The 15,875-nt window shown below is 43.9% G+C and overlaps 1 protein-coding gene across 1 annotated transcript in view; it reads right to left on the bottom strand.

Annotated features, from left to right (window-relative positions):
• LAMC2 (laminin subunit gamma 2) overlaps nt 1-13,822 on the bottom strand; it is a 31,174-nt gene extending 17,352 nt beyond the window's left edge. The window contains exons 1-9 of the mRNA XM_075616581.1: nt 13,603-13,822; nt 8,366-8,483; nt 7,253-7,357; nt 6,277-6,413; nt 5,891-6,019; nt 5,089-5,278; nt 4,105-4,217; nt 3,299-3,517; nt 2,176-2,358 (exon numbers count right to left, since the gene is read on the bottom strand). Of these exons, the coding sequence (XP_075472696.1) occupies nt 2,176-2,358; nt 3,299-3,517; nt 4,105-4,217; nt 5,089-5,278; nt 5,891-6,019; nt 6,277-6,413; nt 7,253-7,357; nt 8,366-8,483; nt 13,603-13,684 (1,276 nt within the window). The 5' untranslated portion in view covers nt 13,685-13,822. The remainder of the gene's footprint in view (nt 1-2,175; nt 2,359-3,298; nt 3,518-4,104; nt 4,218-5,088; nt 5,279-5,890; nt 6,020-6,276; nt 6,414-7,252; nt 7,358-8,365; nt 8,484-13,602) is intronic.
• Between the last annotated feature and the right edge of the window lie 2,053 nt (nt 13,823-15,875).

Raw genomic sequence — 15,875 nt, 5'->3', positions numbered from 1 at the left:
GACAAAACGAAGAAGTATTGACATTTATATAAGAAGATAGAAAGCAAAATGTAAATACAGATTATAAATCATAATTTAGGAAAGAGTTTTCTAATCTAGAAAAATTCCCCACAAAACAATCACCATGGAAATGCAGGACCAGTATTAACAAATGCCATTCATTTTCTCCCTCATTTTTAAAGCGCACCCATTCATTACCCTCAAAAACTTTAGTTAGGGAATCTCTTTGATGGAGAGGGAGTGATTGTAAATATAACACCCGTTAAAAAAATTAATTAAAAAAAACCTTCCTAGAATTCACTTCGAATGCACTCAGGGCCTCTTTTCTGTCGTCAATACTTCTGACTTGAGCTATTTGATGAATCCCACTGTTTCAGGATTACTTTTTTATCCAATGTTATCATTACTCTTACTATCGGTGATAACTGAGGATTTTTCCCAATCTTCAAATGAACAAATAACAGGTCTTTAAATATTTCCATTTCAAAAATCTTTTATTACCTTCTCACAAAATGTTACGATTTTTTCCTGCAAGACCAGGGAAACGCATGAAAAGAAATACTTATAATCTGCGCTACTCCCTCTCTGAAGTATGGTAAAAAGATTGGCCTTACATTTACGGAAAATAAAAATACAATTCCAGCGCTCCCTCCCAAATCCGCTTGCAATTTACTAGCATTTCTACATTTAGAACAAATAACAAAACATGATTCAACTGGAACAAATACACAACTATAGCGTTATACCCTTTGACAATCAAATATATACAATATATAAATACTGTTCACAAAAACAACCTGATGAAATGTAAACAGTCAGACAATTATTATATACCAATATTTGGTAAATTACACAGAGGTGGATTTTGTCCTTTAAATTGTGTAATACCTCATTATTGTTCTCTACACTTTTTTTTTTTTTTTTTCATTTCTTCATGTACTGCATTGTGCAAGAGTAACAAGTACCAGCGTCAAGGAGGACTCTATTTTGCAAAAACATGATTCAAGCCTGCTAACCCCAATCAAGGTAAACGACAAATAGCAGCAGGTACCTACGCTGAATGAATGCCATATCGTACTGTCCGGAATAGGGGGTAGGTTTTAACTCACCTGGTTCTGTTCTACTAAACAGTTCTCTAGAGGTGCCTGGCCCTTCCTATCAGGTCTGAACTCCTCACCAATTCCCCAATTAGCAAATAGGTGTACACCTCCGTTTCAGTCTAAACTCTCCACTGAAGAGGTGGTGAGTGCCCATGGCTGACAGGAATAAGAGAAATGTGTATGTATTATTATTTTACACTAGGGAATTTGTGCACCCACAGTTTCTCTTCATAATATGGGAACTTTGTTTACTGGCATATGCCAGCTATTAATTGCACCAAGTCACAAAAAGCATGAGGCTCTCTTCATTTAACCCTTTCTGGGCACTTTTTTTATTTCACAAAGCTTTGTCCATGGGACAGTAAGATATTGTATTCATTCAGTGTAGGTACCCGCTATATTTGACATTTACCTTGATGGGGTTAGAAGACTTAAATCATGTTTTGATCAAAAGACGCAACTAAATAGCTCCTTCGTTATTAGACTCCGGTTCTAAAAGTATATACAGTATATCACTGTATATAGCCTTATAATAATGACTGTGGGCAATTGCCCTTTTCATCTTTAATTAAATATGCTCTTTGCCTTGGAGGAATACATGTTCCATTTAAATCTCTGATATGAGTTTCTTGTAAAGATGCAGAGCACAGATATACCAGCATTCAGTCACAGCTGCGTACGATTGTCCCCCAATTCAGAACGTCAGGGAAATCTTTCCTGCACACTTTAAATGTACGATCCCCAATGGAGATGGACCCCACGCGGCATTAGAAATCCACAGGATAAAGCTGCCTAATCTAAACTGGCTTTATCTGAATTTCAAGTGTATCATTTGTTGCAATTCGGATTTATCAAAATTCATCTTATACTTTATGCATTTTTAATTCTTTTCTTAGAATGAATTTGTAAAAACAACAAACAGAAACCAACAACACTTGCACAAAGAGGCTACTCTATGTATCCAGCACCTAAGGACGATCCAAGGTCAAGGGGTGGAAAATAAACTGAAGGGCAAATATCCAAAAATATAAGAGAGCTGCATATACACAATGTCTGGAGCTGTCCCACTACTCACCAGTCAGTCCCGCGGGGCAGTGGTCACACGCAACTTCTTCGGTCTCTGGTGACAGTAAGCAGCCAAAGCCAGCACCGCACGGACATTGTAAGCAGCTCTGCGGGTCTCGTGGGTCATTGTAATACCCGTGGGGGCAGTCGGCACACTCATTATCGAGATCCTGATCCCCAGAGTAACAGTCACCTGGGGAGGGTTTGAAGAGAGGGATGGGAATTTAACATGGGTGTGAGGTTTGGGTGGTTAAATAAGAGTAATATATATATATATATATATTAATTGAAAGATTCAACAGCACCTGGGTGTATACTAGCCCCACAGTAGACTCCTGACAACAAACAAACCACAACAAATGTTAGCACAGATGACCCGCATAAAACATTTGTAAAAATGTATTATTATAAAATATATATAGGAACTCAGATGGTGGTCATAAGTATTGATGGTGAGTGTGTGTAAAATATAAAAAATGTAAAAATTGTATATGTATAATTGTTGTGTGTCAAAAAATATAGAATAAAAAATGATGAATGATGAACTATTATTGCAAAAAACACTAAAAAATATGATTATCAAAATATAATATGATTAGGTGAAATGTATTAATTTGCATTGACAAATTGTGAGTGTGCATTTTGTCTTGTGATTTTTTATTAAAATTTTGTTACCAGATTTTACACATGGATCGGGCGCTTTTTCTCTTGTTTCTCCAATACTCCAATATATACAGGCATACCCCGGTTTAAGGACACTCACTTTAAGTACACTCGCGAGTAAGTACATATCGCTCAATAGGCAAACGGCAGCTCACGCATGCGCCTGTCAGCACGTCCTGAACAGCAATACCGACTCCCTACCTGTACCGAAGCTGTGCGCAAGCGGGGAGACTATAGAGCCTGTTACAAATGCGTTATTTACATCAGTTATGCACGTATATGACGATTACAGTACAGTACATGCATCGATAAGTGGGAAAAAGGTAGTGCTTCACGTTAAGTACATTTTCGCTTTACATACATGCTCCGGTCCCATTGCGTACGTTAATGCGGGGTATGCCTGTATTCTCTTTTTAAACCCTTTAGTGCCAATGTAGTGTTGTCAGCACTGTCAATGTTGATCCACTCACCAGTATCTGGGTCACACAGGCCTCCACCCTGGCAGTTGCAGGCGACGCATGGGCTGAAAGGACCACGTTGGGAGGACTCTCTGCGGTATCCTGGGGCACATCGTTCACAGAACTGCCCCTGGTAGGCAGGGGGGCAATCACATTGCTCCACCCAGGGAGCAGCGACACCCGTAACAGGATGAGCTGATACAAGAGTCACAGTTTGTAGATATCCTGTGCCTGTCAAGAGAGAAAGGAACAAAGTGTTTTGATATATGTATAATAATAATAATATAATTTCTTAAATAGCGCTGACACTTTATGCAGCGCAGTACATAGTAATAGTTCCTGCCCTGAAGAGTTTACAGTGTGATTTGGTGCACAGGGGGCAAAGGGACTTGCCCAAGATCATAAGCACAGCGGACACTGGGATTTAAACCGGGGTCTCCTGCTTTAAAGGCAGTGTCCTTACTAATGAGCTACTTCTCCATCACAACATGTCCATTCATCTAACAGATTAGTGCATGAAGAGATCTTCTGCAGGATGGCAGCTGATAAAGAGTTAATGGAACAATGTTCTGCAGACTCTGGTTGGGAAGGGTTTAGGCCTCTGTAGTAACAAAGGGGTGACATTTAAGATCAATTATTGGGAAAAGTCCCGTTTTATTGATGATTTATAAGAGCAAAGCTCTGCAGCTCCATCTGGCATTAAACAGATTATTGCATTAATGCCTAGAATTGATGTCTATAGCAAGGGGGAGTTTCGAAGTGATGCTCTGCAGGTCTGTGCAGCAGTGGAGTGTGGCTTTTCACCAGGCGTCACGTACTGTATTCCCCATAGGTGGCACGGATTCGAAGTGCGGTCACATTACTCAGGAGGCGTCGGAACTCAAAGTGACTGAGACGAGGCGTCCAGGGGCTCCCAGAGAGCTCATCCAGCCTGTGATGGGGAGGAAAAGGGGAAGAAGGAGTTTGAGGAAGAAGGGAAATGGAAAAGTGCATGTCCTGGAACAGGATTATGTTTTTTCTCTGCTCTCTGGATGCCAGCACACTTACCCTGAAACTAGTTGTGCATTTCTCCCTGTTATGTGATTCCTGTCACTGTTCAGTGTAATATTGCAACAAATGTATCCTTCCCTCCCTGGTTTGTCTGTTGCCTACAGCACAGACCCCTGTTAGATTCTCCCAGAAACCCTGTTTATACAGTTAGTCCTACTATATCCTGTGTGTTCAGACTAGCCTACTTCCTTTTGGATCCAGCAGTCTGTGAGTACACATCTCTTACTGCCTCATCCATATTGTTATTGTTTGTTTTGCAATAAAAGAACAGAAAGAAAGAAGTGTGCATCTAAAGGGAGTAAGTTAACCTGCCTGACCCTACCCCTTCGTTACAATGGGCTAGAGGGCCAGAACAGCACAGATAGCCGTACAGCGCAAGCAAAACTAAGTGACTATAAAGTTTCCAGCAAGCTATGAGGTCGCCTATTCATTTCTTGGAATTGTAATTATTATCCATTTGCCATGCAATGGACATTTGGCTCACAGCTCTTAAATCTCATTCATTTGAGCCCTTTGACCCTGGCAATTTGGGGATGTAATTAGGCTAGTGTGGGGGGAAAGTAATAGGTCTTGAATAAACCCCAAGTCTTTGAAAAACACCACTGAACATTCAGTTTTTGTGTCAGAATGGGTAACATACAGGGTTTGAGGAATAAGTTGAAGTAATGGGTGAAGGTTGGTGAAGGTTACCCCCTGAATATTGCAGCCCCCCAAGCCCCTGTGGAGACTGTGTGTCCACACTGTCACCTCACCTGAATGTGTATGTTTGGGGTAACCTGCAGGGCAATGCAGTTTTGGAAGAGGTAAGTGGGGCATGGACACTCAGGCCGCCCCCCTCCAGCACCAAATCCTCAGGCCCCGCCCTGCGCCGACCCCGATCCACACGAAAACTTATGGTCAGAACTTGTCCATAACTGAGAGACTGGTCTCCAAGGAACTGCCCTGTAGAGAGAACACAGGTTATGTCTGCAGGGGACAATCCGTGACGCAATTCTTAAGGTCACATTTGATTAAACCGTGTTTTCATGTTCTGTGCAGTAATTATGCTAAATGTTTATGATTAAGAAGCCTTTAGATATCTCTTTGCAAATTTCTTACATTTTAGAGAATAAAAATAAAATGTTTTTTTTTTTATGCCTAATATTCCAGTGCATATGATACAAGATCTGAGAAGATATACAAACAAATATATTAAATAGCCGTGTTAGTACAGAGTAAATAAGTACTTCGGTATTAGGTGATACCTTTTTTTAATTTGGACGAACATTTTACTGTATATTTATAAGACAAGCTCTTGAGAATTCCCTCTCTTCCTCAAATCAGCAATACTGATTTACAGAGATTCCATGAGCTGGCATCCTGTTAGAGGGGTGAGCTGAAAAGATGGTATCCGGAGTTAAGGGAGGTCCTAATAAGAGAGGGTTGGGATAGAGGGAATGTTCTTAAAAGTACAAACGTCTTATAGGCAGAAGGTTCGAATAAAATGGGTGTTTCTGCGATACCAAGGCTCCATTAAGAAAAAGGTTCTGATGCATTAAGGTGTTAATACCGTACCTGGTGCATTGAAGTACAGAGGCTCTGGCTGTCTTGATGCTATATACACCTCTTTCTGTTGGCGGGACAAGCGCAGGGGGACTGGAGCTGTGGATCCATCTCTTAGGGTCGAGCTCCAACCTTCTGTGTCTGCAGGATATGGAGAAACACACATTAATGCCGAGAACGTGTACAATATCAGGGAGAGGGGGAACTGCTGCAAACTCCCACTGGAAGTATGGTTGGCAGGAAGCTCACACTGGAAGTATGGTTGGCAGGAAGCTCACACTGGAAGTATGGTTGGCAGGAAGCTCACACTGGAAGTATGGTTGGCAGGAAGCTCACACTGGGAGACCACACTGCTAATAGGAAGCTGAAGCTGGGAGACAAAGCTCTCTGTTGTTTACCTTTCTGGAAGGAAGAGGTGATCTTGCTCACACTGTAGTTACTGGAGCTGCTGCAGCTGGCAGAGTGACCATTACAAAAGCACTGTAAGCAACCTTCCAAACGTGTGGCATCCAGGTGGTAATATCCTGGCTTACACCTGTGAGAGACACCAGGATACTGAATTACATGTGATTCATCCTGGATCAGGCTGCATTTTACTACATTACACCACATTATATCGCGTTCCACTGCAACACACAACGTTCCATTTAACTCCACCACAGGCCATTGCAATATAAGCTATCTCAGCGCAACTCAATGCAATATTTACACCTAACTGCAGTTATACGACACCACAAATTGCTGCACTGCTACATTGCTATATTTAAATCGGTCCCATCCCAAACTTCCTAAAAGGATTTCCATAGCAACTACATAGAGTTGAAAAGCTTAAGGCCGGGCGTATAGTGCCCGCGACGGCGACATCACACGTCGCCGATAGCGAAAATTGTTTTTCGCTTTACGGCAGCGTCACAGGCGACCAGGTCATTGATTGGTTCAGGGGCTGTCACATGAGGCGACAGCCCCTGAAAAATCAAATATTCCCAGCTTCAAAATATCACGTTGCCCCATCGCTTTGTCGCCGTCGCGCTTACTATAAGCGCATGCGGCGGCGACAATGCATTTGTTTTCGGGCGACGTCGCCGGCACTATAAGCGCGGCCTAAGGCACAAACTTAATGACTGGAAAGGTGTCAGACCCAAGCGGCCTAGAACCCACAACCACTGCTTTTGTAGTCCACAGCTCTAACAGTGTGAGCTAAACCAGCTGATGGGTAGTATTGCTGTCACATCCTACTTTTGAGCGGCTCACTGCTAAGACATGTAGCCCATCAATACTGCATTATTAAACTGAATAATGCAGTGTCACATTATATTGGCTTTATTGTGCAGACTCGCACTGCATCCATCAGTGCACAGTAAAGGTTATATTTACCTGTCACATGTTTCTCCAGTGACGGTGGGTTTGCACACGCATCTCGCTCCTTCTGTGTCACATGCCCGACTGCTGCCTGCAGGGTCACACTGGCAGCCCTGTTTCCTAAGGGTAGCATGGAACACATATTACCCCTTTCTCTTCGCCACATTTCTCACAAACTGGTCCCCATACCTATCAAGTGACTCCTGGTCACCTGAGTGATCGGAATCTACTCCAGGTATTGTATCAATCTGGTCTCTTTCCTATTTTGTTATCAATAGGTAGAACAGTGTTTTTCAACCAGGGTTCCTAGGGCGTCCCTTAAGGGTTCCCTGCAATTTTCAGGTAATTTGAAAATGGTTCCAAATTCAGAAGAATTTACAATGCATCCGATCTCAGTCCATTACAATACATCTGATCTCAGACAGATTATTAGAGAGGGTTGGGGTTCCATACAATGCTTCTGATCTCAGACACGCTATTAGAGAGGGTTGGGGTTCCTTAAATGCATCTGATCTCAGACACGCTATTAAAGAGGTTTGGGGTTCCTTACAATGCATCTGATCTGAGATGCGCTATTAGAGAGATTTTGGGTTCCTTACAACGCATCTAATCTCAGACGCGCTATTAGAGAGGGTTGAGGTCCATTACAATACATCTCACCTCAGACACGCTATTAGAGAGGGTTGGGGTTCCTTACAATACATCTGATCTTAAACACTATAGAGGGGGTTGGGGTTCAGCAGAATTTCATAATACAATTATAGGGTTTTTTAACAAAAAAATGTTGAACACCACTGAGGTAGAGGATGAGGAAACACTGGCGCAGTCTCTATTACAAAGGTGAGTTAGTGGGCAGGTATGGTGGCTGCACCATTAAACTGTTGCAGTGCTGTGCATAAGATAACAAGGTTAATACACTGTTCACCCTTATAAATGTACCATAATAAACCTTTATATGGGGTGGAACAGAAAAGGAGAGACTTCACCAACAGTAAATACATTTCTATGCCTGGAGATAAAAGGTGATGCTACTTGGTACAATCTTGGTCCATGATCAATGCTTTGAGTAGTCTTTTGTTTCTGGCTTCTCTGGCAGGGAGGGGGGGTGCACCCTCTAAAGACCATTACCTGCAGCCAGCCTCGGTGAGGGAGTGGAAGCCAGGCTGGCATCGGTCACATTTCTCGCCCATCACGCCCGGCTTACAGCTGCAGCGCCCGCCGTTATCGCACTGGGTGCTCGGGGACCCTGCAATGAGAGGATGAATGAGAATAGGATTCCTGGGTAAATGGGGGGCGCGGGGGGATTCGGATGCCTGTTGAATACATGAAGGTTTTTATTTGGTGCCCGTAGACAGGCGTGGGTCTTTTTTGCATGTGAATGTGTGTGTGTGTGGATGTGTGTGTGTGTGTGTGTGTGTCTTGGGGTGTCTGCGAGCGGGTCCAAGTATTTCTTTTTCCTCTTTGGGCAAACCGGCAGTTTTTTTCGAGTGATTTTTGTGTAGGAATTTATGGGCCATGTTTACTAAGCGGTGCTCTGCCATAACACACCGGTGTCGCAACTTATGGCCCAAAGACTAGCACCACTTACATATGGCCCAACGTGTTTCTGAGGAGCTTGTATACAAGTGTGTGTGTTTTGGGGGAAGAAGTGTTTTTGTCTAGTGTTGGGAAGTCTATACATAAGTGTGCATCTTTCTGGTCTGGCTGTTATTTGTGTTGTGATTATGCAGGTGGAAGTGGTTTGGATGGTCCTGTCATTAACCTCAGATTGTACTGTGTCTCTGATAGTGTTAGCACTGAGTGCTTTCTGACTTTTCCAGTGGTTTTGTCCCCATATCAGTATTGTATATCAGGATGACACTGGCAGGAGACACAGCTCCCCCCAGGCTTGGGATGGTAGCCCTCCTTGCAGCGCTCACAGTGGGGTCCGTCAGTGTCTCCATTACAGTTAATACAACGGAACCCAGCACCGGTCTGTACCAGCAAAACTGGGTCAAACAAACACATACTGCTGGGACCGTCCATTGCAATTACAGACTGATCCCGGAATAAAGATGGAAAGATACAAAGGGGAGAAGGAACGTGGGAGCAGAGGAGATAACAAGAGAGATGGAGAGAGAGGAAAAGTCAAATATTAAATATTATTTGTTAGACATTTGTCAGTTGACGTACAATGTTATTTACAGCTCAAGAAAACAAGCTGGAGGCCCCAACTGTTAGTGTGCATGTATGGGCTGGTTATTCCCTTAACGTTACAGATGTGAGAACCTTTCGCATGCGCTCACTAATCATGCCAAATTGGCCCAGTAAAGATGTGCAGACAATTCGCCAGCCATTCAGTGAATGTAAAAAACAGAGAAAATACTGTGCGCTACTATCTAACCCAGAATTTAGAATATAAATATAGTGCAGTGACTAAACCACATAAATAAGTGACCAAGAAATAAATCACAATAACCACAGTGAGGGTGTATATATGAAGAAATTATATCACATAACCGTGTATTTGTAGAGGCGTCTGCTGCTATAAACACAGGGGGTGGCTCAGCACCCCCCACACTCTAAGAAATGGAAACAAAAGAAACAGCGCACAACGCCAAATAGTGAAGCAAGTAATGCTATATATTAGTAATTACTGAAGAAGTAGTTTATTCTACGAAACATGTTGGATGATTTTTATCTAGTGCCTTAATATTGCCATTGCCTCCATTGGCTTCACCCTGCTAGTATTACTCCCGGTGGTAATTTTGGGCATATGAGAGACTTTGAGAGACTTTGACTGCCTCCCTGCCGGTTCCCTCGCTGCTGCGGAGACTGTGACGTCATCACGCAGTATCCCGTGACGGAGCGACAACGTGGCACGCCGAGTGTACCCTTGCAGAGCTGAGGTCTTACCCCTGTACAGTGGATCTGCTCGCTGAGTTACACGAGCTGCACCAGACGGCTTGGAAGCGCGAGCGGTCCCACCAAGCACCAATACCTGCAACGGAGCCTGGTTGCTGTAAAGGGAAATCCCCTTGGGAGCGATGTACTGCTGGATGAGGTGTTTTGGACATTAATCCTGCTCCTGAACCAATGTAGCGCCCCCGCTGAGAGAAGCAAGCTGCAGACTCTTCTGACAACAGTTGCTGAGTGGTAACTTGTGTGAAACACACTAAATGCACCTATTCCACTGTTTTGATGTACGCAGATTTATTACCCTGTAATTACTAATATATAGCATTACTTGCTTCACTATTTAGCGTTGTGCGCTGTTTCTTTTGTTTCCATTCAGTGAATGTGCATTGCAGTTTCATGCAATATGCTAATTTGCCAAATTCTCTGAAATTGCCAGATTAGCTTCATGCGGAGAATATAAATAGCTCGCGCACACGTTTTGCGCACGGTCTCAGGATATTTCGCGGAAAGTTTGCTAACTTAGCCACATTATTAGACCTTTGAGGCTCTGCGAGACGTTTGCGGGGAATCACATTGTTTGGGGGGTTGGGGGGGAACCTCACGTGCAATTTTTCGGATGCATTTTGGATGGTTTCGCTCATCTCTACTAAACGTGACTTTAAAATCAGAGACTCTTAATGAGATTCTCCTAAACCGGTTTCTCTTTCCCACAGACCGTTCAAAGCGCTCTGTATAAAAAGCTCCTTTAATTCTGTCTTCTGCACAGATCTTGCAGTCCCTCTCTCGTCAGGTTATAACACGATAACATTCCAAGCTCGTTAGATTATAATATGTATAACAGTGTATGTATGCACAGGGTCCCCACCCTTATAGACCCGAGTGACGATCATCATTCCATATACTGTATATCCTCCCACCTAATACACCTTCATCTAGAGTTACTCTCCGGATCCCTTCGCTATTACCCTCCTCCCGCATACCTTTCCCTTCTATGGCCAAGTTAGGAGAGTGGTCTGCTGGTAAGAGACGCTGAGTTTATTAAGTTATGGGTTCGTTCCAGCCCATTATGGTTTGTGGGGCTTTTGGCAAATCACCTTGTCTATTGATGCATCACCATTATTCAGCTGTAATTGGGTAATAATGAACTTTTCAGACACTTAGGGGCTACACGTAGATTGTAAGCTCTTCGGGGCAAGGATTTCCTTTCCTATTGTCTGATTTTGCTGCGCTTATTGTATTATTATAATTCCCCGTACTGTATTCTTTGTGAAGTGCTAGTACACTTTTGGCGCTATATAAATAAAGATATACATACATACATACAGCACAGAAAGCCTAATTAAAGTCAATAGTGCTGAGATGGCGCTCTCACCGTTTATAGAATAAACCCCTTGCGGGGTGGGGGGGATTCAATAAGCTCTGATGAGGGGTATCATAGCTAAGGCTGGCGTTAACCACCATACATACAGTACAAGTCCATAACAGTTGATTGCCGGTTCGAGCTCTGATACCCCTTATTGGAGCTTAGTAAGTCCCAGGTTTAGGACTGTTGATCCACAAAATATGCCTCTTTTGGTCTCTTTGAGGTTCAGCAAATCTGCCCATTTTTTAAAATGAGAGGTAAACTTTGTGAACTAACATTACGAAAAAATGATGTGTAACCACAAATTGTGAGCTGCATTAAAACAACGGTTTCTTGTTTTCTGGCTTTTTCACGGCAGCTTCTCATATTGTTCATCTTTGCTTTGCAAAGGGACACCAGTGGGATCAATCGTGCCTTCATATCAGGGGTGGGCAAGTCCAGCCCACAAGGGCCACCAACAGGTCAGGTTTTAAGGATATCCCTGCTTCAGCACAGGTGGTTTAATCAGAGGCTCAGTTGAAGACTGCACCACCTGTGCTGAAGCAGGGAGATCCTGAAAACCTGACCTGTTGGCGGCCCTTGAGGACTGGAGTTTCCCACCCATGCTTTACATACACAAATAAAACACCTCCTGTGCACAGGTATCTGATATGAGGTGTTTCCATAGTGGGCCATGCCTTGAAAGTGGCAGCAGGCTTAGGCTGCGCTTATAGTGCCTTGCGACGGCGACGCAACGTCGCTCCGAAACAAATCCATTGATTCCGTCGAAAGCGCTTATAGTAAGCGCGACGGAGCGACTAAAAATTTTGAAGCCGGGTAAATTTGATTTTTTTTTGAGGCAGCCGCCACATGTGACTTTCTCTAAACCAATCAAATTATGCAGCCCGTCCCCTTTAGTGACGTCACTGGCCTTGTCGCCAGCGACGTCGCTAAAAATCAAATTGCAACTTTTGCTTGTGGCGACGGGTGACGTCATCGGTCGTGTCGCCGTTGCCAGCACTATAAGCGCGGCCTTAAGACGCTTTGGCCAAAGGGTTAAACTAAATTACCCTTTTTCAAGAGAATATATAGGTATTGCACTGTGTATTTTTGTCACATTGGAAGTAGCTTTGGGCATCTTTGTTTGTTTTATGTTGTTTCCATAGTGTCAACTGATAAAAAGATCCCCACGGAGTGTAAACAATAGACATGATATTGGACATTTTACTGCCCTCTGGGTACCTAAATTGTGCTTTAGACCAGTCAAAATAGAACCCTTAATAGAATTTAGGATAGCTTTGCAATGTGAGCCTTGCGTCCCTGGCATGAAACCCACAGCAATAACCAACAAGGTCCTTCCCGACAGCGGCTTCTCAATAGTAAGAGGGCATTCGGCACCACCGTGATTGTAAGCTTTTGGGGGCAGGGCTCCGGCCAGCTTGTTGTTGTACAATGTCTGGTTCTCAGTTCCATACACTGGTTAGGTTCTCTGCTTTTTGCATATAGGGTTGGTGCTATAAAACAATAAGTAAAAGCCCCACAGCCCAACCTCATTTGTGTGTCTGCCAGGCACAGAGAAAGATAATGGTCACAGTGACTGAAACCCAGCAAATTGTCCCAGATCAGGGTTTTAACCCCGTCACCTCCAGTAACAGAGCCCAATTAGATTGTAAGCTCTTCGGGGCAAGGACGCCTTTTCCTAAATGTCACTTTTATGTCTGAAGCGCTTCTTCCTATGATGTGTTATTTATATTATTTGATATTTATATGATTGTCACGTGTATTACTGCTGTGACGCGCGATTAACATTAATGGCGCTATATAAATACATACATACATACATAAATACATACCTACATACATACCTACAATGCCCTGGTATTAACCTATGTTGACAGACACATTTTGAAAGCATTGCCAACCATTGTGATTAACCCCGTTGATGTCAGAGGCGCGTGAAACGCATTGGGCATTGAACATTTGTTCATTGCTCAAACTTTCTTTTATCTTTAGGCATCAGGCAGCAGAGGGGTTAAACATACACTACTCACTATTATATAAAGGCAAATTATGTTACCCATAACCCACCACGATCTAACAAGGGCGGAGGGATCGTGCTGCTCACCTTCTCTGCCTGAGTTCCCCGTCACCGACAGCACAAGCAGAAAGGGCAGCAGCTGTGCAAGGCACCTCCACAGACCCGGCATAATGAAGAAGTGGGACCCCGGTTCTTGTTGCGTTAGGTTTGTGGGTTACTGGTGCCTCTCGCCGTTCGTTTGCTGTCTGTGCCTGTCCCACTCAGGTGTGTTTTATGAGTGCTGTGTAACCTGACTCATTACAGACACAAAGATGTAATGTGGTGACTCACCCTGTGATTAACAGCCCAGCCCTCATTCCCTCTCTCACTTACACACAAGTCCCTGCCCCAAACAGCTCAGAGTCTGACACTGGCACACCGAGAGAGGCAAAAGGGGCGACTGACCTTGGCTAAAACCCTGGTCCATTCCTTGAAGGTCCACCAATACAGTTAGCCACTAAATGATGGCTTAGACAAGTGATTTTAAACTTTTTTTGTTTGTTAAGGAACCCTATAATTATATTGTGAATTTATACAGAATCTCAAATGAGATCAGATGCATTGTAAGGAACCTCAACCCTCTCTAATAGCGCGTCTGGGATCAGATGCATTGAAAAGGAACCCCAAACCTCTCTAATAGCGCGTCTGAGATCAGATACATTGTAAGGAACCCCAACGCTCTCTAATAGCACGTCTGAGATCAGGTGCATTGTAAGGAACCCCAACCCTCTCTAATAGCGCGTCTGAGATCAGGTGCATTGTAAGGAACCCCAACCCTCTCTAATAACGCGTCTGAGATCAGGTGCATTGTAAGGAACCCCAACCCTCTCTAATAGCGCGTCTGAGATCAGATACATTGTAAGGAACCCCAACCCTCTCTAATAGCACGTCTGAGATCAGGTGCATTGTAAGGAACCCCAACCCTCTCTAATAGCGCGTCTGAGATCAGGTGCATTGTAAGGAACCCCAACCCTCTCTAATAACTCGTCTGAGATCAGGTGCATTGTAAGGAACCCCAACTCCCTCTAATAGCACGTCTGAGATCAGGTGCATTGTAAGGAACCCCAACCCTCTCTAATAACGCGCCTGAGATCAGGTGCATTGTAAGGAACCCCAACTCCCTCTAATAGCGCGTCTGAGATCGGGTGCATTGTAATGAGCCCCAACCCTCTCTAATAACGCGTCTGAGATCAGGTGCATTGTAAGGAACTCCAACCCTCTCTAATAGTGCGTCTGAGATCGGGTGCATTGTAAGGAACCCCAACCCTCTCTAATAGCGCGTCTGAGATTAGATACATTGCAAATTCGTCTATATTTGTTCCAATTTTCGAAACCTTAAGGGATGGCAGGGAAAACCTTGTTTAAAAACCCTGGCTTTGACCCTGACATGGTAAAGGAGACATACAAGGGAGGGATTTAATTGCCTCACCTGTAAACTGCTCCCAACTTTTTATGCTTCCTTTTTTTACAACTAATGTTGGGGAATAGCCTCTTCTTCAATTCCTTCAGAGTCTGGCATACGGTAATTGTATTTGTGTAATGCTTTGCGGTCCCTGCTAGCACCGGAGCTGACATATAAGCAGTGGGTCACACGAATGTTCAATGGGTTGCAGGCTATAGCAACGTTATTATGCTTATGAAATGTGGCATAAGCACAAAGGTGGTAATACATTATTTGGCTGCCCAGCAATATATGGACACTGTGTGCTGGTTTCCGCAGGTAACCCAACTCCTGGAGTGCACACAAAGTGCAGTGGTAGTCAGGGATGAAGCAGAGCCTGTTGCGAACAGGAAACGTCTGATGAATCAGCCGCAGCCGCAGGGAATGATTGGTGAAGGGGTCAGAGAAATGACACCTGGCTGAGCCGCAAAACATGTCTGGAGGGGAAGGAGAAGACGGCTGCGGTGAGACACACCCGCTTTGCGCAGACTGTCTGCCCTTGGGCGGCACAAAACAAACAGGGAAGCAGGGGGCGTGAGCTTCCCGACTCACAGCCAGATCAAACTCTTATTTAAAGGTGCTATCCCACCTAGCAACATATATAAATCCCGCAATAAATGAAAAAGGTCTTCGGGGACGTAACACCTTTCCCACCACTGCCTCTGGATCCAGTGCCGGATTACCCAACAGGCACACTAGGCCTAGGGACCCCAATGTTACCCCCCCCCCCCGGTAGGTGACTCATATATAGTCTGTTTTATTACAGAAAAAATAATAAATGTTCAAAATGAACGAGTCCGCACTCAACTCTGAATATCCACTGCCTCCCCAAGGTTAGGGGATTCCCCCCAAAGGCTGACTGTTATTTAGTGAGTATTAT

This window comes from Ascaphus truei, chromosome 10 (assembly GCF_040206685.1).
Source record: "Ascaphus truei isolate aAscTru1 chromosome 10, aAscTru1.hap1, whole genome shotgun sequence".
In the NCBI taxonomy this organism is placed as follows: domain Eukaryota; kingdom Metazoa; phylum Chordata; class Amphibia; order Anura; family Ascaphidae; genus Ascaphus; species Ascaphus truei.
The sequence above is the reverse complement of the archived record's forward strand: the minus strand, read 5'-3'. Positions and strand labels throughout refer to the sequence as shown.